At 45.7% G+C, this 23,179-nt stretch overlaps 5 protein-coding genes and 1 long non-coding RNA gene across 8 annotated transcripts; 3 read left to right on the plus strand and 3 right to left on the minus strand.

Moving 5' to 3' along the window:
• Positions 1 to 5,383: 5,383 nt before the first annotated feature.
• On the minus strand, positions 5,384 to 6,681 carry LOC9658625. Its single transcript, XR_002992245.1, has 5 exons — positions 6,361 to 6,681; positions 6,158 to 6,281; positions 5,746 to 5,951; positions 5,590 to 5,691; positions 5,384 to 5,533 (listed from the first exon to the last, which is right to left on the minus strand). It is a non-coding gene; the product is annotated as an uncharacterized LOC9658625 (long non-coding RNA).
• A 219-nt stretch (positions 6,682 to 6,900) lies between these two features.
• Positions 6,901 to 9,322, plus strand: LOC9658626 (DNA polymerase eta). 2 transcript variants are annotated; one of them, XM_024673957.1, is made up of 11 exons: positions 6,901 to 6,994; positions 7,050 to 7,170; positions 7,239 to 7,350; positions 7,400 to 7,558; positions 7,615 to 7,764; positions 7,811 to 7,914; positions 7,973 to 8,092; positions 8,149 to 8,272; positions 8,328 to 8,441; positions 8,494 to 8,718; positions 8,773 to 9,322. In XM_024673957.1, exons 1-11 carry the CDS (start codon positions 6,919 to 6,921, stop codon positions 9,184 to 9,186), a joined length of 1,719 nt encoding a protein of 572 aa, XP_024529725.1. In that variant the 5' UTR covers positions 6,901 to 6,918; the 3' UTR covers positions 9,187 to 9,322. The 2 variants fall into 2 exon arrangements, with proteins under 2 accessions (XP_024529725.1, XP_024529726.1); XM_024673958.1 differs by having other exon boundaries at positions 7,618 to 7,764.
• Positions 9,309 to 11,488, plus strand: LOC112346028 (probable kinetochore protein NUF2). Its single transcript, XM_024673959.1, has 11 exons — positions 9,309 to 9,509; positions 9,557 to 9,772; positions 9,849 to 9,924; positions 9,980 to 10,159; positions 10,219 to 10,308; positions 10,384 to 10,491; positions 10,557 to 10,610; positions 10,668 to 10,782; positions 10,830 to 10,987; positions 11,037 to 11,132; positions 11,180 to 11,488. The coding sequence occupies exons 1-11, from the start codon at positions 9,334 to 9,336 to the stop codon at positions 11,243 to 11,245; spliced, it is 1,335 nt and encodes a 444-aa protein (XP_024529727.1). The 5' UTR covers positions 9,309 to 9,333; the 3' UTR covers positions 11,246 to 11,488.
• A 660-nt stretch (positions 11,489 to 12,148) lies between these two features.
• Positions 12,149 to 12,768, minus strand: LOC9650995. 2 transcript variants are annotated; one of them, XR_002992252.1, is made up of 3 exons: positions 12,643 to 12,768; positions 12,304 to 12,581; positions 12,149 to 12,246 (listed from the first exon to the last, which is right to left on the minus strand). XR_002992252.1 is itself a non-coding variant. In XM_024673945.1 (3 exons), the coding sequence occupies exons 1-3, from the start codon at positions 12,747 to 12,749 to the stop codon at positions 12,156 to 12,158; spliced, it is 471 nt and encodes a 156-aa protein (XP_024529713.1). In that variant the 5' UTR covers positions 12,750 to 12,768; the 3' UTR covers positions 12,149 to 12,155. The 2 variants fall into 2 exon arrangements, 1 of the variants encoding a protein (XP_024529713.1); XM_024673945.1 differs by having other exon boundaries at positions 12,309 to 12,581.
• Positions 12,769 to 14,591: 1,823 nt separating this feature from the next.
• On the minus strand, positions 14,592 to 17,179 carry LOC9658627 (protein kri1). Its single transcript, XM_024674013.1, has one exon. The coding sequence runs from the start codon at positions 17,141 to 17,143 to the stop codon at positions 15,152 to 15,154; it is 1,992 nt and encodes a 663-aa protein (XP_024529781.1). The 5' UTR covers positions 17,144 to 17,179; the 3' UTR covers positions 14,592 to 15,151.
• Positions 17,180 to 19,808: 2,629 nt separating this feature from the next.
• LOC112345908 (pentatricopeptide repeat-containing protein At3g06430, chloroplastic-like) lies at positions 19,809 to 21,811 on the plus strand. The gene is made up of 2 exons (XM_024673613.1): positions 19,809 to 20,354; positions 20,412 to 21,811. Exons 1-2 carry the CDS (start codon positions 19,809 to 19,811, stop codon positions 21,618 to 21,620), a joined length of 1,755 nt encoding a protein of 584 aa, XP_024529381.1. The 3' UTR covers positions 21,621 to 21,811.
• The last annotated feature ends 1,368 nt before the right edge of the window (positions 21,812 to 23,179 follow it).

Genomic DNA, 23,179 nt, shown 5'->3' on the forward strand with positions numbered 1-23,179 from the left:
AACTTCTCACAAACATCTGCTGAAGGGGTAGTTCTTGGCGAGAGAGAGGTACTCAAGAGTTCCTAGGGACGAAGAAGCAGGGTTAACGTGCTTAAGATCGATTTACCCAAGAAAAACCGCCAAGTGATGGAGAGTCACAGTGCAGCGATAGCGCACGTCGATCTGGATTACTTTTTATGTCCAAGGTCTGGGAATCAAGAGCGCTGGGCATGTTGGCGCTTCTTTTGATCGGTGATTCACTCTTATATGCAGTGGAACAGCGCAGGCTGCCCCAGTTGCGAGGGAAGCCCACGGCTGTGATTTGGAAGGGCAGAACGTGCATTGGTGTTGGCTACAAAGCTCGCGTCAAATGGTAGCTATATTTCGCAACTTCTAAGCACTGAAAGCAATTTTCTTTCGTTATTTCAGCGTGATAATGCCAAGGCAATCTGAAGCGGTAAAATGTTTCCTGGTCCTAGAGCGTTAAAAACACTTGAGACTGTAAGGTAGTTTCTTTTATATGCATGGATTAACAGAGCGACATCTATATTACAGGTTCTACATTGGCTAAAAGAGCTAGCAGAAACTCTTCAACTTCGTTTGGACGAAGATCTTTCACAAAACAATCGTGCACATCTTCTCACAATTCATGCAAGCTACCACATTGTAAGTCTCTACTTTTGTGTCATGTTCCTTATCTCTCTCATGGTTTCAGGAAGGTCGTGCTCCAAAGTTCTCCTCAAAGTCGTGGCCTTTAAGATATGGCGTAGACAAGATCATAGAGGACAAGCAGTGACAGGACTTTCTCTTAACAGCTTCAAACATCATGGCAAAGCTGACGCGATTTTGTCAAACGATTATTAAGGATGTTTGCTCTTTCCAGGGAGTAAACCCAATCACTCAGTAACAGGAGACCCTGGAACCGCCAGTGAACAGTAGTCATCGAGTGCTTATCGATTACTGGAATCAGCAGCCAAGAACTTATGTGCCACTCCCATGCCGTCCGTCCACCAGCTGTGACCCTGTCCTGGCCTCCTCCAAGCATCCTTAGGGGGTAGCCACGTAAGAGAAGGGGGTGCTGCATTATGCATTTCTTCCTCTTGATCGTCTTGATCCTGGCCTGCTCTTCCCACATTCCCTGGCTCCAGTATATCTGTTCCATCAGGATATAAACTCCAAACTCAGAGTCCTCCAGATTCAGTAGATTCTCGAAAGCAAGCTTCCCAAGCACCACATTCTTCCACTTCCGACAAGCACCAAAGACCGTCCTCCACGTCACCAAAGGTATAGATAGTATGTGTTGCACGGCAGCGTCCAGCTGGTTTGCATGGCAAAGCATGTCGAGCATGCAGTGGTGGTGCTCGAAGCCGGGAGAGATGGCATGTCTGGAGCCATTGAGCCGAAGAGACATCGGCCTCCGTCCACAGCACAGTCACGTTGTCCTGTGGAAGAGATGAAACACCTGGCTTGCCTCGCCTAGCCTGCTATAAGCGTCGTCCATCAACGTCAGCATCACAACCTCCAAAAACTTGATTTGGAATAGGCTTGCGCTAAAACTTAACCAATCTAACCTTTTTCTTCCAGTATCATTGAAACTAAGGCCCTTGCCCTTTAAGATTAAAATCATCATAAACAATGGCAGTGGCATTTTAGTGGCATCTTATTGTGTATGGATCAATTGAGCTTTTACTCATACATTCTCTATGAAGCTAACTTTGATTTCAACTACATTGAAAATACTTTTTTGAAATAAGTGTTCTTTAACTATTCTCCCAATCTAGAATAAATCAAAGATAAAAGATAGTTAAATAAATTGTGATGGTAATTTTTGGGGAAGGTACACCCAAGAGGGGAGGTATACCTATGGCAACAAGCTTGCAAATATATGAAAGAAAGCATATTTGAATTGTTATAACATATATATGTGAATAATATTTTTGAACATAATGTTTTTTTTATGCATAGCTATATATTTGTGTTTGTCATGTATGGCAAAGTTCAATTTAATGCCATGTATGTGAGTTTTTGAATTATATAGATTTCAATTCTATGTTAAATTTTATGACATGTAAGCAAGGTTTAAACTTTGGGTTAGGGCTCAAGGGCATAATATTTTTGAACTTGCAAGCTGGATTTTGAGCATTTTAAGTTTATTATGGCTGTGTGCTCGGGATAGAAAATGTTTTTCACATTAAGTCAAGTACAACAAACAAATCACTATAATGCCAAAAATATATGCACATGATTAAGAATGTGAGAAATAAATGGAATTAATGTTTTACTAGGAAGATCTACTTACTCGGACAAAAACCACTGCACTTAATGCCCCAAACTTCCAAGAAAAACCTTTGTACTCACCTCTATGTTACAATCAATTGCATTCACTTCTATAACAATAGATCAGTACTTAAATTAAGGCAAATAAACTATGAAAAATGAGAAACACTTGCAAGAACAATTGAAGCACCATGCTTACATTAGTTCATGTTTTGATTGAAGAATGCCTCTAAGTTACAAAAATTTAGGCATAGCCACATGAAATAAAAGGTGAATAAAAAGCATATAAAAGAAGGCAAAGGTGATTAGAAAATTACAAATTTATACTCACATCACATTTGTGGGTGTTTGAGGTGTTACATGCATACATGGCATATCCTATGCATAATATTAACTCAAAACAAAAAAATAAACCTACACAGGTGTAAATATATAGTGTAGCATGTGCAATCACATATACAGTCTAATACAATTTACAGTAATCATGTGGAGGCTGAAATGGAATTTTTTCTTTGAAAATGAAAATTATAATTAGCACAAAGATCAAATGAATGCCAAAATCCATGCTAGTGGAGCTAATGGCTTTATTATGTATTAAATATGCGATTGTTATAAAACATACCTTTGTGACTTTAACTTTATGCCATCTAAAGTCACATGGGTTTTACATAATTTTTCACAGGCAATTCAAACTTCTAATATAAAAAGAAAAAATCAAACTTTTGCTCACTTTGCTTCCTAAAAAATCTAGCAACATCCTATCTCACTCTAAATTTTAGCATTAAGAGAGCATGCCATGTAATCCCGATATGGACAAAGGTTTAGCAAGATCAGGAAGATTTAGAGCATGCAAAACCCCCCAAGAGCAAGAAGAAAATCATTAGGACTACAAAGAAAAACTGAGAAGAAAGCAAAAATAAATATTCATCTCCTAGCAGTTGCAGTAAATGGTCCCTCAAAGCTCTCCTAGTGCCTCTAAATTTTTTTTTTCAAAAGTAAAAAAGCTAAAAAATCACTTTTTAAATAATATAATATTTCATATTTCCTTACATCCAACTCTCAATCTTTACCTCTTAGTCTCCAAATCAAGAACCTCAGTGTATATTGATTGGATCTCATGTAGCACAGGCTGTGTCATAACTGGATAGGGGTAAATAAGCCTCGGATGCCCAATGTATTGTTTAAATGCATGCCACATTGGCATGTTGGGTCGTTTTGCTAAATCGTAGTCCTTTGGCCGCATGTTAATAAGCATATGATCCTTAAATAAATCCCTTTTTCAAAGTAAACATTGGGCATTGATAACACATACCACATGTTATTCACACTATTGCGTCTTAAAATGTATTCGATAATAGATAGGGTACACTCTTTACAAAAGCCATTCAGCCAAACCTTTCCAAAAAGAAAAAAATAAAAATAAAAATTAGCACATAAATACATGTTAACATTCCCTCTTCCTCCTCCTCAGTAGCGTCCTGTGTCCCAAGCCGTCCATCTCAAAAAAAAAAAAAACAATACAAAACATCACAAAAAAAACACAACTTTAAGAGGAGAGAGGGACGAAAGATTGTTCCTTACAAGTGAAGTCGTGGTTATAATAGATCCGGAGGTCGTAGCGTCCCAACCACGAGCGTGCATGTTGTGCACAAACTAACATGGCATAATAGTGCGGCAGCACAGACAGCGGTGCCCTCTCGAGAGTGAGTGCTCGCAGGAGCTTGTTGTTAACCATCCCTTGGAACAGCAGCGCCAATTCTCTCCCCAGAAAAGGCCCCGCGGGAATCCTGTCGGGTTTCTTTGAATGGTGGAATTCTCAGACGCAATGCAACCCGGGAGTAACCCCACTTTATATTCACTCCATGCTTCTGGCGTTCACGTAAAACGGCAAACTTGTTCCATCCCTGCAAGAACAGAGGAGGGAGGAAACAAATCACTGCCTGTAAATCTAAGTTGGCTGGCTATTTGTATGACCAACAAGCTGCTGCTGCCAACGTGAGGAGGTGCAAGGGACCACAGTGCTTTCGGCTCACGTTTCTTATCATGGCCTTAGTCTGCTTGATCGGTTGCGTTGCTCTTGTCTGCCTTGTGTCCCGGACGCCAGAGCCAAAACCCTATATGGCACCAGCCTGTCCGCTGGATAAGTTAAAAAGAAGCTGCTTTCCAAGATTCGGGGTACCAAACCGAAGAGCTTTGGCACCATCATGGTGCCATACGAAGAAATGGAAGACCTTTTTGTGCTGGTCATGTCTATCAGGACCTAATGATCCCCTCGTGATGGGGAGCAGCGCCCTGGAAAGAAGTCGTAAACGAAAACCAGAAACAAATTTTAAGAACTCAAGAGGACTCACACATCTGAATTCTCCATTAGATGGCTTACGGTAAGTTTACTTGCAATAGTCCAAAAGCACATTTACTTTCCTTAGCATACAATTGGTGTTCGTGCAATTTTTGAAACAGCTCTGCCGGATAATACTTATATATAGTCTGCCGTTCTGGCTCCTCAGAGCTCACTCCCAAAACAAAGAACCTTGTGTTAAAACATGACCAAGCTTTGAAAGAACTAACTGACAAACTTTGAATGTTCCTCTTTTTACAGAATTTCACCCACAGGAGCTCCAAGTGCTCCGTCACGTCCTCGTCTTGCTAGGAGGCCAAGCCTTGTAGAAATGCAGCTCGTCCAGTACAAGAGAGCAGCTCCTGGCGGGCGAAATCAACCATGCAATGCAGGGCATCCCATGCAGCACACGCGCTCCTCTCGGCGTCAGAGAGGTGAGCAATATAGAACAAAGCCAAGACCAGGAACAACGTCTCGTCCGAGTGAGCATAGTCCCATTCAGCCACCAAGCTACTGAGACATTTCTTCGTACAAATCCCGCACCACTGCCTCTTTCATGATCTCGTCACTCCATTTGCAACAAACTGGGACACGACATTGAGTGGTGATGAATTGGGGCACTTGAGTTTTCGAAGCAAGGCTTTTTTCTCGTGTTTCAAGAGTTCTTGATCCAAGAAGGAAGCCAAAGTCCTCTCCTTATGGAGGTTTCTTCTGTAGGAGAGATTCCTAGAGAAAAACATCTTCAAACTGACCTAACCTAAGATATCTGGTTTAAAAGAGGCTTAACCATGGCGCTAAATATAACCTTTTCCATTTCCACATGCATAAAAGATACGTCTTAAGTTGATCAACCAAAGGTTTATTTTGCAACCTGAAATCTTCAAGATCCTGGTCCGCTTTCGGAGGACGAATCTAACTTCTCAGATTGAAAATACTGGCCTGGTAATTAGTTGGGTTGGGTTAGTATATATCAAACGTGAACACAAAGTTGTCACCTGCGATTTTCAATTTTTCCAACTGCGCACCGATAACCGAATGCTTCTTTTCATTCTCCTTGAGATTCATCTCTCCTTCGAATCTTTCACCATTTTCTCCGCCTGTACAGTACAGCAAAATTAAGTCAATCCGTCGAGCGAAAGTAAGTCGAGTACCTCCAGCGCATCCATCATATCAAGCTTTTCGAGACCAAAAAGAAATATGCCCTGGTGCAGAACCTCCTGTCGCTCTTGACTTGAGCTACGCCACCGTGTTTGCCAAGCTCATTACTTGTGCTTCCATTTGACGACAGAGATTGACGCGCCGATTCAACCTCAGCTTCCGCATTCTGGACAGCCGCTCTCCTGACTTAAAGCATTCTCTGGAAAGGGTACGCAACGTTAGACCGAAAAGACCAACACAAAAGAAAAATAAAACTGCAGGAAGTTTGTGGCGAGGTTGCACAATCTGTGTTCGCAGCTGGAAGCCTTCTTTTTTCAGAAGAATAGAAGCTTTCTCACTTACAATCTAACTTTAAACCAACGCCTCACTCTTTAGGAAGAAGAAAAAAACCTCTTTGCCCCTCACCTTTTCGGTCAACTGTCGCTTTGCAACCGGGCTAGTTGTTTGTTGAGACCGTAGATTTTCTGCTCGAGTTCTTCGCCTCCACGGACAATTCCTGGGCTTGAGGCTCCTCAGCTTTTCGCTCCACCTCGTTTTGAGCAATTGCGTTTTCAAGAACAAATTAGCATGTCCTTGTACATCCGTCCAGCAGAAAGAAACCTCCTTACCTGTATCCTGGTCTCTTCCAATTGCTGAATTCTATCCACAAGCTCAGTTTCGGTATCTGGAGCTCCCTCTCCACTCTATGCGAAGTCTGTGATAAAACAAAAAAGAAGAAAAAACATTCCACACTTGCAGTACGCAGCGTGGAGTGGAGGGGCTTTCCTCGCTTGTTTCTTTGGACACCGAAAATATCCCTGGTTCCGAAATCATCCACACCAGCGGCATAGATGAGCTTGGAAATCGCAGGAAACGATGCCAGAGTCTCGATTGAATCAGCATAGAGCTCCTGATGCCGCACGCAATCCAAGGCGCCAAGAAGGGGCTGCTGGAGCTCATTCCTAAGACGAGAAAGACGCTCACACATGGAGAACGAATGGATTCCATCGCTTACCTGGGGATTCCCAAACGAATGTCCAATGATAATTGCGCCACACGCTAGCAAGTGATCTTCGCGGCTTGCATCAGTATTCAAGAAATAAAATAATCATGTGACAAAGAGTCTGCAGTTCGATTCTCTTGCACTAATTTTGTTGCATCTTCCTGGTTTGAAATTAGGGCGAGAGATGCCACTGGCAAGGCGCCCCGCGAGCCGCATTCGGGTAATAGCGCACGTTGATCTCGATTGCTTCTACGTCCAAGGTGTGGGAATAGAGCTTTCCGGCGCTTGTTGATCGGTGGTTTTCTCTTGATGCAGTGGAGCAGCGAAGGCAGCCCCAGTTGCGGGGGAAGCCCACGGCCGTGATTCAGTACAATTCTTGGAAGGGTGGAGCTTGCATCGCTGTTGGCTACGAAGCTCGCAAATGCGGTGTCAAACGGTAAGCTCTAAGATTTCGTAACTTTTAAGCAGCGAAGGTGTTTTTCTTTTTCTTTTACTTTTTTTCAGCTCAATGCGAGGTGATGCTGCAAAGGCAGTGTGCCCGGATCTCAATCTGGTTCAAGTGCCTGTTCTGCACGAAAAGGCTGATCTTTCAATCTATCGAGACGCTGGCTCCGAAGTAAGTCCAAGAAAAAAGTGCAAGGGGTGGATATTTCTTCCATTTCCAGGTGGTTGCAGTGCTTTCGCGCGTTGGAAAATGCGAGAGAGCCTCCATTGACGAAGTGTACCTTGACGTTACCGAGGCTGCCGAGAGGCTTTCTTCAAAGGATTTGTCGACGCTCGTGAGCGAGGAAGCATCGACGTCCCATATTGTTGGACTTCCCCAGGTGCGATGGCTTGAAAGTTCTGCCGTGGTTTATGACTTGGCGTGTGTGCGTTATAGAAGCTCGGCACGAAAGAATGGTTCTGTAGGCCGGATGCAAGCCGCGAAGATCATTTGCTAGCGTGTGGCGCAATTATCATTGCGGACATTCGTTTGGCAGTTCTAGCTGAAACTGAATTCACTTGTTCAGCCGGCGTAGCTCACAACAAAGTATGTTTTACGTTTTGGGGGACTAAGTGATTCCGGTCTTGTGTAGATGCTTGCGAAGCTCTCGAGTGGAATGCACAAGCCTGCTCAACAAACGTTAGTCCCGTCATCAGCGGTTGAATCCTTACTCGCAACCTTGCCTATAAGTAAAATGTAGCTCTCGTTGATTACTTTTTCCTTTTGCTTATGCAAGTATGGATCTTGTGTTCAGCGGAAAACTAGGAGGCAAGCTTGGACAAGAACTTGAAGGGGAGCTTGGAGTAAAAACGGTTGGGGATCTCTTGCAGTTTTCCGAATTGAAATTGCAGGATATGTATGGCCCAAACACTGGGTAAGGAACTTTATTCCGAGTCTATCGAGCCTTTAACTCATCTTCTTTTGCGGTAGGACTTGGCTGTGGAATACTGCTCGCGGCATAAACGGGGACGAGGTTCAAGATCGAACGCTTCCAAAAAGTCACAGCAGCGGTAAAACGTTTCCAGGTCCTCGGGCGTTGAAAACACTTGAGACTGTAAGGTTAGTTTCTTGACTACGCATGAATTAACAAAGCGAAATTTCTCTTACAGGTTGTATATTGGCTTAAGGAGCTAGCAGAAACTCTTCAACTTCGTTTGGACGAAGATCTTTCACAAAACAATCGCACCGCGCATCTTCTCACAATTCATGCGAGCTGTCACATTGTAAGTCTCAGCTAAACTTTTGTGTTTTGGTCCTTACTTATCGCTCTCTTAGTTTCAGGAAGGTCGAGCCACGGAGGCTCCAAAGTTCTCCTCAAAGTCCCGGCCTTTAAGATATGGCGTAGACAAGATCGTAGAGGACAGCCGATACCTCTTCGAGCGAAGCTTGCACGAGTTTTGCTCTCACCAGTCAGCTGGAAAGGAGCAAAGCGAGATAACCAGCAGCTGGGCAGTGACAGGACTTTCTCTTACTGCATCAAATATCATGGCGAAGCCGATGGTAAAGACGTGATCTTTTCAAACCATTAGTAAGGATGTTGTTTGCTCTTTCCAGGGAGTAAACCCAATCACTCAGTACTTTGGCACGCGGCCTCCAGTAACAGGAGACGCTGGAAACGCCAGTGAGCAGCAACAACAGTGCCCATCGATCTCCAAGGAGGTACGTCTTGAGGAAGACAGGGCTGGCCCTAGTGTTACCACAGACGGCTCCATTCCGGAATCCATCTCACCACCGCCGTCAAGAAAACCAGCGAAGCTCACAGATCTCTGGCAGAGAAAAGCATCACTCCAACCGGAGAGGAAGGAAGAAACTGTGGCTTGGGAGTATAAGCAGGAAGAGATCGATCACAGCGTGTTTGCAGAGCTTCCCTCTGAAATCCAGCAAGAATTACAGGGTAGACTGGGTGTCCAAAGAAACAAGCGAGGAAAGCCGACAACAATAGCGGATTTTTTCATCTCGAAAACGTGATACGGTGCCAGTCAACGCGCCTGGTCAATTTAGTCAACGAGCACACTGCTAGGGTCAATGTGATCGCGTGGCACCCAGCATGGCGGGCAGCGTGTATAGAGTTTAAACTCTTCCCGCCAAATTGTTTTCTAGGGTTGATGCTCTTCCATGGCCGGGTCACGCAACACTTACTCGTTCCCCACGCTCGAGCGGAAGGAGATCCTCAAGTGCCTGGCGCAGATCGGCGTGACCGACCTCTCGGAGGAGAATCTGGTAAAGCCGTCTAGGGAGATCATCTGGCCGCTATACGAGAATCTGGTGCAATACCTTGTGGGAATCCCCAGGTAAGCGATGGAATCCACTCTTTCTCCATGAGTGAGCGTCTTTCTAGGAATGAGCTCCAGCAGCCCGTTCTTGGCGCCTTGGATTGCGTGCGGCATCAGGAGCTCTATGCTGATTCAGTCGGGACTCTGGCGTCATTTCGTGCGATTTCCAAGCTCATGCATGCCGCTGGTGTGGATGATTTCGGAACCAGGGATATTTTCAGGCCGGAGCCGGCTAGAACAGTCCATGCGCTGAGCGCTGTGATCAACTTTGCATACTTCAGGTGTGGAGTCTTTTCTTTCTTGTTTTCTTTCCTCTTTCTTCTATAAATCACACTCGAGAATGCTGATTTTGCATAGAGCGGAGAGGGAACTTCCAGATACCGAGACTGAGCTTGTGGATAGAATCCAGCAATTGGAAGAAACCAGGATACAGGTGAGAAGGCTGCTTTCTTTCTGTGACAAGAACATGCTCATTTCTTCATCTTTAGCTTCAAAACGCAATTGCTCAAAACGAGGCAGAGCGAAAAGCTGAGGAGCCTCAAGTCCAGAAATTATCCGTGGAGGCGAAAGAACTGGAGCAGAAAATCTACGCTCTCAACAAACAACAGGCCGTGTTGCAAAGCGACATACGCGGGATCAAAGAGGAGCTGAATAAGCTGACTGAAAAGGTGGGGACTGTGGAGTTCTTTTCTTCTTCCTAAACAGTGAGATGCTGGTTTGTATTTAGATTGTAAGCGAGAAAGCCTCTGTTGCTCAAATGAAACAAGAGGGGTTCCAGCTGCGGACACAGATTGTACAATCTCCCGACAAGCTTCGGGTAAGCTCTGAAATTCTATATTCTACTTTTCCTTTTTGTTGTTCTTTTCGGTCTAACGTTGCGCTCCCTTTGCAGAAAATGCTTGAAGACAGGAGGGCGGCTGTTCAGAATGCGGAAGCTGAGGTTGAATCGGCCCGTCAATCTGTTGTCAAATGGAAGCACAAGTACGAGGCATACACAAAAGTGCGTTAATTTTTTTTTGTCTTTCCTTGGCCGAGCAAAACTTATATCATGTTGCAACCTCTTAGGCGAAAAGGAAAGTGCAAAAATGCCTTGATATGATGGACTCGCTGGACAAGCAGGTAATTTCGTTACTCTCGCTCGACACGCTTGACGGATTGACTTGTTTTGCTGTACAGGGGGCTCTTCAGAAGAAAATGGTGAAAGATTCGAAGGAGATGAAGATGAAACTTAAAGAGAATGAAGAGAAGCATTCAGTTATCAGTGCGCAGCTGGAAAAGCTGAAAATCGAAGGTGACAACTTGGTATTCACATGTGATACTAACTCAAGTATCTTTCAGGCCAGCATTTTCACAATCTACTGGAGAAGCTAGATTCGTCCTTCGACGTCAAGTGCCAGGAGGCGGACAAGGAGCTTGAAGATTTCAGGTTGCAAAATGCGCCTCTGATTGATCAACTGGATAAACAGGAAGAGCAAATCGCGAGAAAGCAAGACGAGGTACGAACGCTTGATTTGATTTGCTCTTCAGATTCAAATTCTTTTGCAGGTGGAAATGATCACAAGTAACTTAAACGAGGCTCGGTCGAAGAAAGAAGCCGGGCTCAAGGCCTTACATGACGAAGTGGAGCTGATACAAAACGAGGTAATGGACAAGGCTTATATTTGTGGGTCTCAGGCGCCAATTTTCAGGTTCTGAGATACAACGAGGACTTGATGAAAGTGATTGAGTCCTCCAATGGACGTTTCGTAGAATGAGTTACCCACAGTATGACGCGCGGTACCGGCGCACAACCCAACGCCACTAGAGGCGTTCCAGCTATGCGTTCACGTTGACTATTTTGACCGGACGGTTGGAATGCGCTGACCAAATGTTTTTAAGCGCCATTTGTCTAAAAAGTAGGTTTATAGTTGCGAGCCAAAACCAAAAGGATTGGAGATTTGTTTACCAGTGTCACGTTTTAAGCGCATTCTCAATCTAACTCCATCCATCTCGTGAAATGGCCCCTGCAATCCTTGTCTGCGCTTTGATTCTTCTCCCAGATCCATCTCTTGCTCTTAGAAGTGTCCCCATGGATTGTGGCTCACAACTTGAGCGCTTGGTGCTGCAATTATGTTCGATGCTCGTCGATGATTAGTAGCGGAGTGAGGCACAACGGCATCACGAGCCTTGGGAAATTCTTCAAAGTCTGTAAGATTCAATGCGTAAAGCTGTGATGGAGGTTCTATCGATTGGTAATTCATCACGATAATATAATTTCGTTTATCAATCCATAGAAGCTTTTACAGGTTTTCGTCCAAGGAGTTCCAAGGCAGGAGCAAGCCCAGTGCGTTTGTGTTGTTGTATGGGTTTTGTTGATACTCCTCTAGAGCTGTACAGGAGTCGTCCACAACACTGACAGCTTATTTCAGTTGAGAAAGAAGCGGACAAAGAAAAACTATCAGATTACTTGTGAGCCGCGTAAGACAATCCAAAGGCGATCCAGCTGAATACTGTCAGTAGCCAAAGAGCAACAGTAATGCTGCCATAACATAACGAAAAGGCATAGGATACTTTCAAAAAATTTGGAACAAGACATAAAAACCACTTACAACGGAAAGAACCACCACCAAAACGGATACGTCTTCTCTGCAACACCATTTAATGTTCAGTATACACGAGTACTTATCACAGAAATCTGACCCTACCGATCAAAATAACTAGTCCCACTATCAAAAAGAGCATTATTACCGAGCTCGTAACAAGGATAGTGATGTATCTGCAATGAGAAAAAAAATGGTTAACCACATCGCCTAACAATCGCAATGGAGCTAACCTCACATTTCTTTCAACGTTCTCTCAATCAGCTTCTTGTTGTCCTGAACCTTTTGTTGGATTTGCACGGCTTCAAAGTAGAGCCTGGCCTTCGACGAGAACAGAGTAGTAAGGTTACCATCGAATGGCTCCAACTTGCTCGTTATATCCGTCATCTCTGTCGTGACATTGTATATAGTAGCTGTGGCATTGTTGGCAGCCTCAATAAGAACATCTTTCACAACGTTGGCGTCCTCGTGTAGCCTCTTGTTTCCGACAAGAAGCAAGCAGCAAAAGACACTAAACGAGCCCAAAGTCAGTCATAGATATAAACAAACTTCCAAGCACGGAGAACACTTACAGTGCTAACAGTGTCAAAAGCATCAAAGCCGCCGAAGACACAATAGAGTGATGGGAATTTGAAGCACTAGGAGCCATCTTTTGGAATTTTAAATCCCTCCTCTTCATCGATCGAACAAAAAGCAGCACCAGGAAAACGAGCCTTGAACATGTGATGGGCAATTTTTAAGCGCATTCTTGATCTTCTTCTCAATCTTATTCCGCGCTTTGATTTTCCAAATCCATCTCTTGCTCCAACAAGATTGTGCCTCACAACTTGAGCGATTTCCCAGGAATGGATGCTGCGATTACGTTTGGGAGAACAGGATTTCCTCGTGAAGGAGCTGCCCGAGATCCAGAGCCCTGGCGCTCGCGCATTGCCGGAGGAGCGATTAGGTCTCGAGATCTCCAAATCCCCAAATCACAACGCTGAAGCTCCCAATCACCAATCCATCGCAATGAGTGAGCAAGAATTGACACCATTCCATCCAGTTTATTCACCATCTCGTTTCAAAAAAATTCCAACCATGGTGACGAATGCTTGCAAAGAACGCAGGATCTGTTATATTTTTGTGTATTTAAAATAAATATTAAAGTAAAGCTTTTTGGAAGTTATTAATGTTTGTTTTTGGTTTGATTAAAGGGACTAATGAATATACCTAAAATATGCTTGGATATTCTACGGTTATTATTCATTTAGATTAATTTTGTATTTATAATTTATAAAATTTCTTAAAACCTTTCTAGTATATATATTTTTATTCTATCATCGAATGGTTGATATGCAATAAGATTAATCTTGTGTTTATAAATTACAAGCATGCTTATAATTATAAATTTAATTTGATTAATTGGATTAATAAGTAATAACAAAAACACTATTAAGCAAACCAAGCATTGCTACATATAATGTGTAACAATTTATTGTGAAATCTTAAATATTTTATGTAATTCATTAGAACATAAATTAATAATTCTTTTGATATTAGAATCTTTTAATGTTTTTACCATTGATTAAGGTTATCATTTGTAATTTTTCTGGGGTGTGTAAATTAAAATTAAAATATAATATTAAATTAACCTATCACCATCTTCAATATTGGTAAGAACCACATGTTCTTGAAGCATCATTTGATTTGCATGAATTTTATACTTTTTTTTGGTGATACTTCAAATCACTAATTAAGAGCAGTTGTTTGTTTTTATCATAAAAAACTTAAAAAAGTGGGCTTGAAGTTTTCATAAATTAGATATTTGTTAACAAAATGGGAAAAACACTCAAGATAAATGAATAACTTTTGACAATACTTTGATTATTTATTTTTAAATATTAATTTTAATAAAAATAATTTTCCTACTTTTATTTTTTGTTTTTGAAATTATTATTTTAGTTTTATTTATTTATTTTATTATAATGTAATACTATTTCTTTAACATGCTTTTCTTTATAAGTTTTACAAATATTTTAATAATTAAATTATTAAAATATAATTTATATTAAAATTCATGTGAAGAGTACATGTGATTATTCAATGAATAAAAGTATATTCATTTGTTTATAATGTAATATAATTTTAAGTTTATTTTATTTAATAATTAGAAATTTATTAATAGTTTATGAAGATATGCATTTATAGATGAGTTTCTTCAAGTACATATTTTAATTTTAATTTTTTATTATATTTTTATTTATTATATTAGTATTTTATATATTAATTTGATGTTGTTCATCTTAATAATAAGCCCTAAAATTTTTTTTTTTTTTTCATTTTCATTATAAAAGTATAAATCTTGGAGTAAAATTTTAAATATAAGGTTCAAAAATAAACTTTTGAATGAAGTGAAATATCCAAAATTTTAGTAATAAAATCAAATAAAAAGGAATCTGATTAATTTATTTAATTTAAATATTCAATTAAATATTTGATAACATTTTTTAAAATTTTGAATAATGTATTAATTATTTAAAACTTAAGTAAATATATGACTTTGCTTCAAGTCACCACCTTGTGGTCGTGGAGATAGCTGAGGCCTAGCACACAACCTAGAGCTATGATATCCAACTTGACAACAAGGAGCTGTGCAGCACCTCCCGGAGAATCACACTCTCCTCATACTCGTAGCAAATATATACTTGCAAAAGCACGCATCCAGAGTGGAAGCTGGTGAAGCTCGATGAAGTTCCCCACGAAGCTCCCTTTCTTCCAGACGATCCCCACCGATCTTGCTAGCCTCTGCAAGTTGTCCGTGGCATGAATGCATATGGGCCTGTCTTGGGACTCCCTGGACAACTCCCTCAACGGGGTGGTGAAAGCCTCCTTCCCCTGAATCGAAATGTCTGCCCAAAGCTCCAGCTCCAAATCCATTGACTTTTGTGCACAAGCACGTCAAGAGCACCAACATTATCGTCACCAACGATCTGCTGGCCAAGATCGCCGCCCCCTAGCTGGTCCGAGAGATCCCGACGCCTCTCCCCACGATCAAGGAGAACGAGGAACAGATTTTAGTGCAACAGAACCGGCGACTCTTCATCACTTGCGCTTTTTCTTGGGCAGATCGATCTTCCCATACGATAGAAGCCTGCTCTGGGACATGTTAAGTCCCTGCTTCTTCCTCCTCCGTTTTTTCTTTCCGGGACCACTCTCTCCCTCCGCGGCAGCGCTGGCTCCTGGAGTGGTATCGACTTCCACTCCCTCGTTCTTCGTTTTCTTCCGTGGTGGCTGGTGTTCTTCAGCCTTGTCATGGAGACCTTCCACTTTCTTGTGCTGCTTCTCCTTCTTCGCCTTCTTCTCTGCCTCTCGCAGGGCCTGTTCTTCGCCAGGAACTTCCGTTTCATCGAGCTTCTCCTTTGTCTTCTCGCCTCTGATCTCCCTTGGTGCCTGCTCGTCAACTTTTCTCTTCTCCTTCTTTGCTATCTTTGCTTCTACTACTGCCGCTTCTTCCGCCTGAGCTTCCGGTTCTTTCTGCTGCTGTTGCTGCTGCTTCTTCTTTTTCTTCGCGTGTTCCTGAGAAACAGGAGTATCGCCACCAGTCCCTTCATTGGCAGCTTGCTTCTCCTTTTTCGCCTTCTTTGCCAAACGGTGATACTTGCCACGAGGAATCCATTCCTCCGTCCTGTATGGTGCCATTGCCTTCAACGACACGTACTGATTGAGCTCCTTCTCGTCCGCATCCAATATCTGTGCCGTCGACAAGCCAAACCTGTTCGGCCTCACTTGAGCGTACTTAAACCGCGTTGGCATGTCCGAAATCTTGTCTTCGTAGTCCAGGCTTACGAGTCCTTCGTCTTCACTCTTCTCTATCCCCTCATCAAAATCCATGCCATCCATGCCTGCTGCTTCTCCATCACCAGAGTGGAAGTCTGGATCCTCTTCGTTGTAGTAGTCCTCGCCGAAAAGCTGCTGCATTTTCCTATCGTGCTCGTCCGGATCGAAGTCCTCCTCTAGATCACCCTCATCGATCTTACCAGGCCCCGCCTGGATCCCAGCAACAGTTTGGATCTTCGACAACTTCTCCATCATCTCTTTCTTCTTCACGTTTTTGAGCCTCTTCACCTCTTCCTGCCTCGCCAACTCTGCCTGTGCCAGCCTTTCCTGCTTCTTCCGCCTCCGCTCCTTCCTCTTCTCGGATATCTTTCTCACCGAGTCCTCCACCACTCTCGAGTGTCCAAGTACCTGGGAATCGCCACCCTCCTCGAAACGAAAGTTAAGTAGAGACTCATACCGGTCCTGATCGTCGAGCTCCTCTTCCTCCTCACTCACTTCCCCAATCACATCCTCGTAAGACGGTAGCTTGTCTTTGTTCTTGTCGATCCATCCCTGGTTCTGGAGATAGTTCTTGAGAAACCTATCCTTCTCGTCGAGATCATCGTCCTTCCCAAAGTACTCTTCCAACTTCTGAGAAACAGGAGCTTCCTTCCTCAGTTTCTCGGCCTGTTCTTCCTCTCGCCTCAGCTCCTCTTTGCTCTTCTTCCTGACCGTGAAGAGCCCTTCCTCATCATCGTCCTCCTCGACCGCCGCAGCAAAACTCTTGCGAAGCGCATCTTTAAGCTCCTGCTGTTCTTGAGCATAGGTCTTGATGGGAGGATTTCCATCCTCCTCCTCGTCCTCGTCGCCCTCAGGATTTTCCAGAGCCTGCTTGGCCACAACATCTTTCAGATACACTGGTTTCTTCCTCTCCTTCAAAGCCTTCTCTTCCTCGACGTCTTCGTCTTCATCATCATCGTCTTCGAAAAACTTCACCTCTGGCTTGTAAATGCTGGGATCCTTCTTCTTGATCCTGGCTAGCGTCTCTAAAATTCGAACCTCGGTCTTCTCCGGCAGCACTCCATCCTCGTCTTCATCCTCCTCCTCGGACGACGAATCCGTGTCCACAAGCCCGCGCTTTCGAAGCTCTTGCAGCCGCTGGAGATCCTCCCGCCGCTTGTTGTGCTCCAGCCTCTTCGCGTACTCCTCGTTTATCCGCAGCGTCGGCTCAGCCTCGCCATCGCTGCCGTCGTCGAGAAGCGCGAGCTTGGCCGCCATATGCCCTAGAAAAACCCTAAATTCCCATTTGGCTAATCTGAGGCTGGAAAACTGAAGATTATGGCAATATGGCTGGTCACCACGAAGACGCCGACACGGATTTCCACTTCCACCAAGCTTTCTTGACTCCTCTGCCTCAGCTTTAGCTTCTTCAGGGTTGCTTGCCACCGTGACGTGCTTGCTACTCTCGAGATGCAGCCATCGTCGGTGACTTTCAGCAGTTCACTCAAACGGCCAAAGGAAATGAACACCTTGGCGTATCCACGAGAGCGTATCTCCCTGCTTCAATACCGCGTCCATGCCAGTCACTATTTGCACCCCCAAAACGAGCCTCTCGTTGTCTCCAAAGCAAACGACCCCCGGGTGGCTGAACTTCACAGGTGCGAAGAAACGAGAAATCTTGTCGGCACGCAGCAAAACGGGGGAGAAATCACCTTCGAATCGAACAACCGCTTTAGGTCTGAAGTAAAGCTGCAGACCTTGCGCGTCAATAACGACACCATAGTGTTTGATGAAAATGAGAGTTGCCATTTCGGCGTTCCACCCAACCCGAGCACTGTTGTCGTCGTGCCGGATCAGCCTTGTCCATTCGCTGATACCATTACTAGCCTCAAAGTCGGACCTGCACTGCAGAGTCTCGGTGATGAGCGCCATAGTGCATGCACGCAGAGAATCTGATAGACATTTTCCTGTTCCTGTCTCTGTATCCACGTAGAAGCATCTAGTGTCTAGTGCGTCCGGCAACTCCGTTATAATCGTTTCCACTCCGCCAACCACGGATACGAAGCGCCTCCAGCGAGATGGCCTCTGGGAGATACTCTTGTACGCCAGCTTCGTACATGTCGGACGTGGCCCGTAGCTTCCTGGTCCCGTAATGAGCAACAAGCCTGGGAACCCAGCCAGTGTCACTTTTGAATTCCGAGCAGAGCTGCATGTCGGACAAAGTCAGCTGCTCTTCAGATCCATCAGCCTGCTTAATCGCGTCGGTAAGCCGTAAAATCACACATTTCATTTACCTTAATGCGTTTCGCATTCCGCTTCCGGTGTTCTTGCCTTCTGGGAAGCCTGCAAAACGCCACAATCGGATCCTCCTACTCCAAACCATTAGTAGGCTTTAAAGGAAGTAAACACTATGCTCACCTCCGCTTGGAGCCGCCCGGCACGACAAACCTCGTGCTCGCAATATGCATGCAGTTCTTTAGCCTGTTGGATGAAACGAAAAGCACACAAGTTAGCCCCAGGCCACTTAACGTTGTAACCACCTGTGACTAACATGTACGTAGGGCTTTTGTCGCTCACTAATCTGTTCCTCCGCATACTTCGGACGGACGAGCAGTAGACAACGACGTGCTCCAGTTGCTCTCCATAAAATGGTAAGCCTCGTCCCTTCTTTCCGCGCTGGCAGCCGCCGGTTATCTCTTCAGCGTGGTGTCAAACGCGTTGAAGCTCCTCTGACGATCTCGACAGGATCCAAGAATCTAATCCTTTCAAGGTCCAGCACTGGAAGGTCGTCTATGTAGCCCAACAAAAGAGGCAGCCACATTGTCCTCAAGGGATCATGGACGAAGTCTTCGCCATTGACCTTCTTGGAGGTGGTCGTCCAAAGTTGCCGAAAGATGTCCAGCCACAGTAGCAAGAACAGTGGTCTTCCCAGACCCCGGAGTTCCAGTAATAATACCTGGAGGTTGCGAGACGTGGTGTCCTGGACGACCATCGTCTCCGCCGCTAAGCGCAAGCCGGATGCTAGCGCCCTCGTCCACGCCAAAGATTCCTTCGAGAGAATGGCGCAGTGGTGCGCAGTGTCGTGGAACGCCATGCTCTCAGCGTATGCCCATTGCGGGATCCCTGGAGGAATCCACCATCGCCCTCCCCGCTCGCCTGGACTGGCTTGATCCGGGCGCATCTCCAGGGAGGAGATCTCCCCCAAGCCTGGGAGATCTTCGAGAGGCCACAGCGCGATGCTAGCGAATCTCTTGCTGTCCTTGCACCTCCAGCTCGGGAATCGCGACAGTGTCATCGATCTCTTCCAGAGGATCCATCGCAGGGACACCACCTCGTGGAACGTCCTGGTGTCGATCAATGCCAGCAGAGGGAGGATCGGCGACGCGATCAATATCTTCCATATATGAACTAAGAGGGCCTGGCGCCAGACTCCATGACCTTCATCACGCTCCTGGCAATGTCGTGCATCGTCGACAATCTTGCGAAATCGGGCGAGCTCGGGCATGCCGAGAGGGCGATTCGCCAAATCCCCTGTATGTAAACTTTGACGAGGGCGCTCGGCTTGAGCTTAGTGGCGGAGACGATGGTCGTCCAGGACACCATGTCTCACGCGCGCTTCTGTGAGGAGAATCACTGGCACTGGGGCAGTGGCGAGTTCTGGGCGTGAGACGCGAGCATGAGATTCCAGGAGAAGATGTCACGGCCCATGGATTGGAAGACCGAGATCGACTGTGCAATGCCATACATCTGGAGGAGGAGATTGTCGAGGTAGCTCTGGTGCCTGTGCGAGAGCGAGGATTGGGCGATGGCGGCGTGGATGCGCCGGCCATTTGCAAGATCCGCGGGCTCGGAACACGATCGCAGGCTCGATGCCTAGCCGTGCGAGAGGACGGGCATCGCTAAAGACGCTTAAACCCTAAACCCTAAATTTCCTTCCAGCTCCATGGCGATGGTGAGCGGCGGCGTCGCGTCCCGGGCGCTCCTCCGCGTGCTGGGCAGGCGGCGCTGCCTCCACATTTCGGCGCTCGCATTGTCCACACCGCGCGGCACCGACAGAGGATTCGTTCTCTCTCGCGGTGAGTTCACAGCATTGGCGCCCGCGGCAAGGCGATCGGGATGGACGGGTCTGTCCATTCCAGGTTCGCGTCTCTATTCCAGGTTGATCTCCCCGCTCGTGAAGCCGCAAGAGTATGATGTGGATGCCTGGAGCGACACTCCTTATCTCGAGTACATTGTGGGATTGGAGCCGGAGGGATCCACTCCGGCCACTTCCACTGGCGGATCGACGCTGGCGGGAGTCAGGGGTGACAAGAGGCCGCATCCCGGCTACGCAGCGCGGCTCATCCGGCTCAGGATCGAGAATGGTGCCGCTGTCAAGGCGAGAGAGGCCATCCTCGACGAGAAGAGCTACATGAGAGACTTTGGAAGGTTTTGGATTCCAATGGTGGCCGATCTCATGGGAGGACCGCATCACCACCACAGTCTGGAGGTAAGTGACTGCTTTGTTCTTAGATCTTCGCTCCTTGTTCTGATAAGCTTGTCTTAGATCTTCACTTGGATGAAAGACCATCCTACTGTTCTAAAATCCGCGAGGGTCATGGAGCTCGACCGGCTCTACTCGATGATGATCTCCTACGCCGGCGTGGTCGGGCACACAATGCTGGCTCGGAGCTGGTTTGACGACATGTTCGAGAAGGGAATGAGGAAATCCAGCCAGTGCTGTAACGCGCTCATCATCGCCTACGCCAAGGACAACGACCTCGACAGCGCCATGCAAATCCTCCACGGCATGAAGCAGTTCTCCCGCGAGTGCTCGCCAAACGCCATGACGTACCACATCCTCATCGCCATGTTTGCGCGCTACCACCACTGGCAAGGCCTCGAGGCCATGGTGAGGGAGTGCCGGGATGCCGGGCTCTCGCCCGACGCCATAACTTTCAACACGCTCTTGCACGCCTACGCGAAAATGGGACGCATGGACAGGTTCGAGAGCACGTTCCAGGAGATGGAGCGGGTTTGCAGGAAAGGTGACGAGCCTTTCAAGCGAAGCCCGGAGACCTTCGCCGCGCTGCTCATCGGCTATTCTCGCCTGGACGCGCTGGGCAGGTTCCACCAGGTTCTCAGCGAGATGCGAGAGGAAAGCTCCCAGCTGCCGCAGAACATCGCGGTTCCGGCGGTGGAGGAGGCCGCCAAGGCTCACAGCAGGACTGCGACCGTGGAAGGGATAGAGAAGCTGATCGAGTTTGTGGAGACAACTCCAGAGATCGCATCGACGTCGGCGTTCCAGAGCTATGTCGTTGAGTCGTATGCGCAATGCGGCCGGCTCGAGGAGATCGAGAACTACTTGGGAGGAGTGATCGACCGCAAGGATGGCAGCTTTGTGGAGGACCCAGCGTTTGAGTCCATGGTGGGAGCTTTTGGCCGGAGAGGCGTGGAACAGCCCGAGAGCAAAGCGGTGGAGAGGGTGTACACGATCTACGCGAAGTGTAGAGAGGCGGGTATGGAGCTAAGTTTGCATTGCTACGAGAGTGTCGTGTCGGAGATGGCCAGGGCAGGGAGTTACGAGAGGATGGAGGAGGTGGCCGCGGACATGGAGGCGGCAGGGGCAAAATGGCCGGCCAAAACGCTACGAGCTCTTCTGGATGCGTACCAGAGATCTGGGAATGGCGCAAAGGTGGCGGAGATGTCCGAGAGGCTGAAAGATGTATCGCAAGAAGCGGAGATGCCAGACACCAAGGTTGCGGCTGCTTGCTGAGTAATGATTGTAGTCCATGTATTTTAGAGATGGTATACAAGCTTTCAACTATCATGGCGTCCAAATCGTCTGTTTCCTCCCTGAAACTCCACCAGAGCTCTCACGTAAGCTTCCTCTCGGAAATCGGGCCATAACTTTCTGTCAAACACCAATTCTGTGAAGATGAAGTTGTTCACTATGAAGTTGCTCAATCTTTGCTCCCCGCTGGGGTCGCCCACCTCTTCGTCCCACTCGGTGAGCATCTTCTTCCTGATCAATGTCACTTGCCCTTACAGCTCCGCACTCAACTTCGAAGGCTATTCGCCGGCAATCTTGAACAACATCTTCTCGGCTGCCATAGGCCGTGGGCAGAATGAACTTCAGACCCTTGCTATTGCTAGTCATCACGTGTGCCTCGGCAATCCTTGCCTGAAGAGAGCTTGGAAGCAGAGACACGTCCCCAATGCAGCGAACTTTGAACCCATCCCTGTAAGCTTGCAAACAATCATGGGGAAGATCATCAAAAACTATAGCTTAATACGGTGTTGGGATGATCAAGCGTGAGGATGTTCTCCAGGTGAGCCAGAACTCAACTTGTCTCAGCTTCACGATTGATAGTGCAAATGCCGTGAATGATTTGATCCCCCACTGGTTGGAGATCCGAGCGATGTCTCCAGGAAACACGCTTCAACACCTTTATCGACAGAGAGGCCATTGGCTTTCGGTCCAGCAGAGATTCCCATCGCAACATGCCGAGGCAGACGCAAATTCCAGAGGCATGCACACCCTGCAAGCTATTTCACTCTGCGAGGCAACCTGTGTATTATTGCAAGAGTAAACACTTCAAGGTCCTGGATCTTTATTAATGTCAGAAGCTTTGATCCCATTTGTTAACAACAACTTCCATGCTTACCAGTATATTTGGGCGCCCTGTTTGTTCGGCATCTGTGAACAATTCAGTAGTAAATTAGCAAAATTACAGTAGAAACATTTTTATAGAAAAAATTTTGCACTCTACACTTTGGCCCTTTTCACTGCCACTGCTGTTATGGTTTGTGGGATTAATGCATTTAAGGGTGAGCAACACATAAATAAGAGTGGGATATAATCTTGATGATAGTGATGAAAGCCAAAAAGGACATCCACAGCAGTGCAGCTAGTATTCTTTTTTATCTAAGTGTTACACATAAGTTTTTGAGCTCCAAGGTGGTGAAGAAATTTAGTTTGCGGTTATGGTAGATGGATGTAGGACTTGTGTTTATGGTGAATGGACTGTGAGTGTTCCTTTGATGGTTTAAGAAATTTTCAATTCTAAATTATAAATCTTGGTTATATAAATGTTATTCTTGGGAAGGAATGGTTTTATGATAAAAAGCTAAAGATCAATTAAGAGCATAATATTTTATATATCAAAATTAATGGCATTGTGAAAGAGATTGTTAACAGTGTTAGAATAGACAATAGTGATACTCCATTAATCAATACTTTGCAATTTGTGTCATACATGCATGAGATAATTGTATTTTTTTTTTTTAATATGATCATATCTAATTTGGAGTACATTTGTGGGCATAGGGCTT

The sequence above is a fragment of the Selaginella moellendorffii genome, unplaced genomic scaffold (assembly GCF_000143415.4).
Source record: "Selaginella moellendorffii unplaced genomic scaffold, v1.0 SELMOscaffold_11, whole genome shotgun sequence".
Taxonomy (NCBI): Eukaryota; Viridiplantae; Streptophyta; class Lycopodiopsida; order Selaginellales; family Selaginellaceae; genus Selaginella; species Selaginella moellendorffii.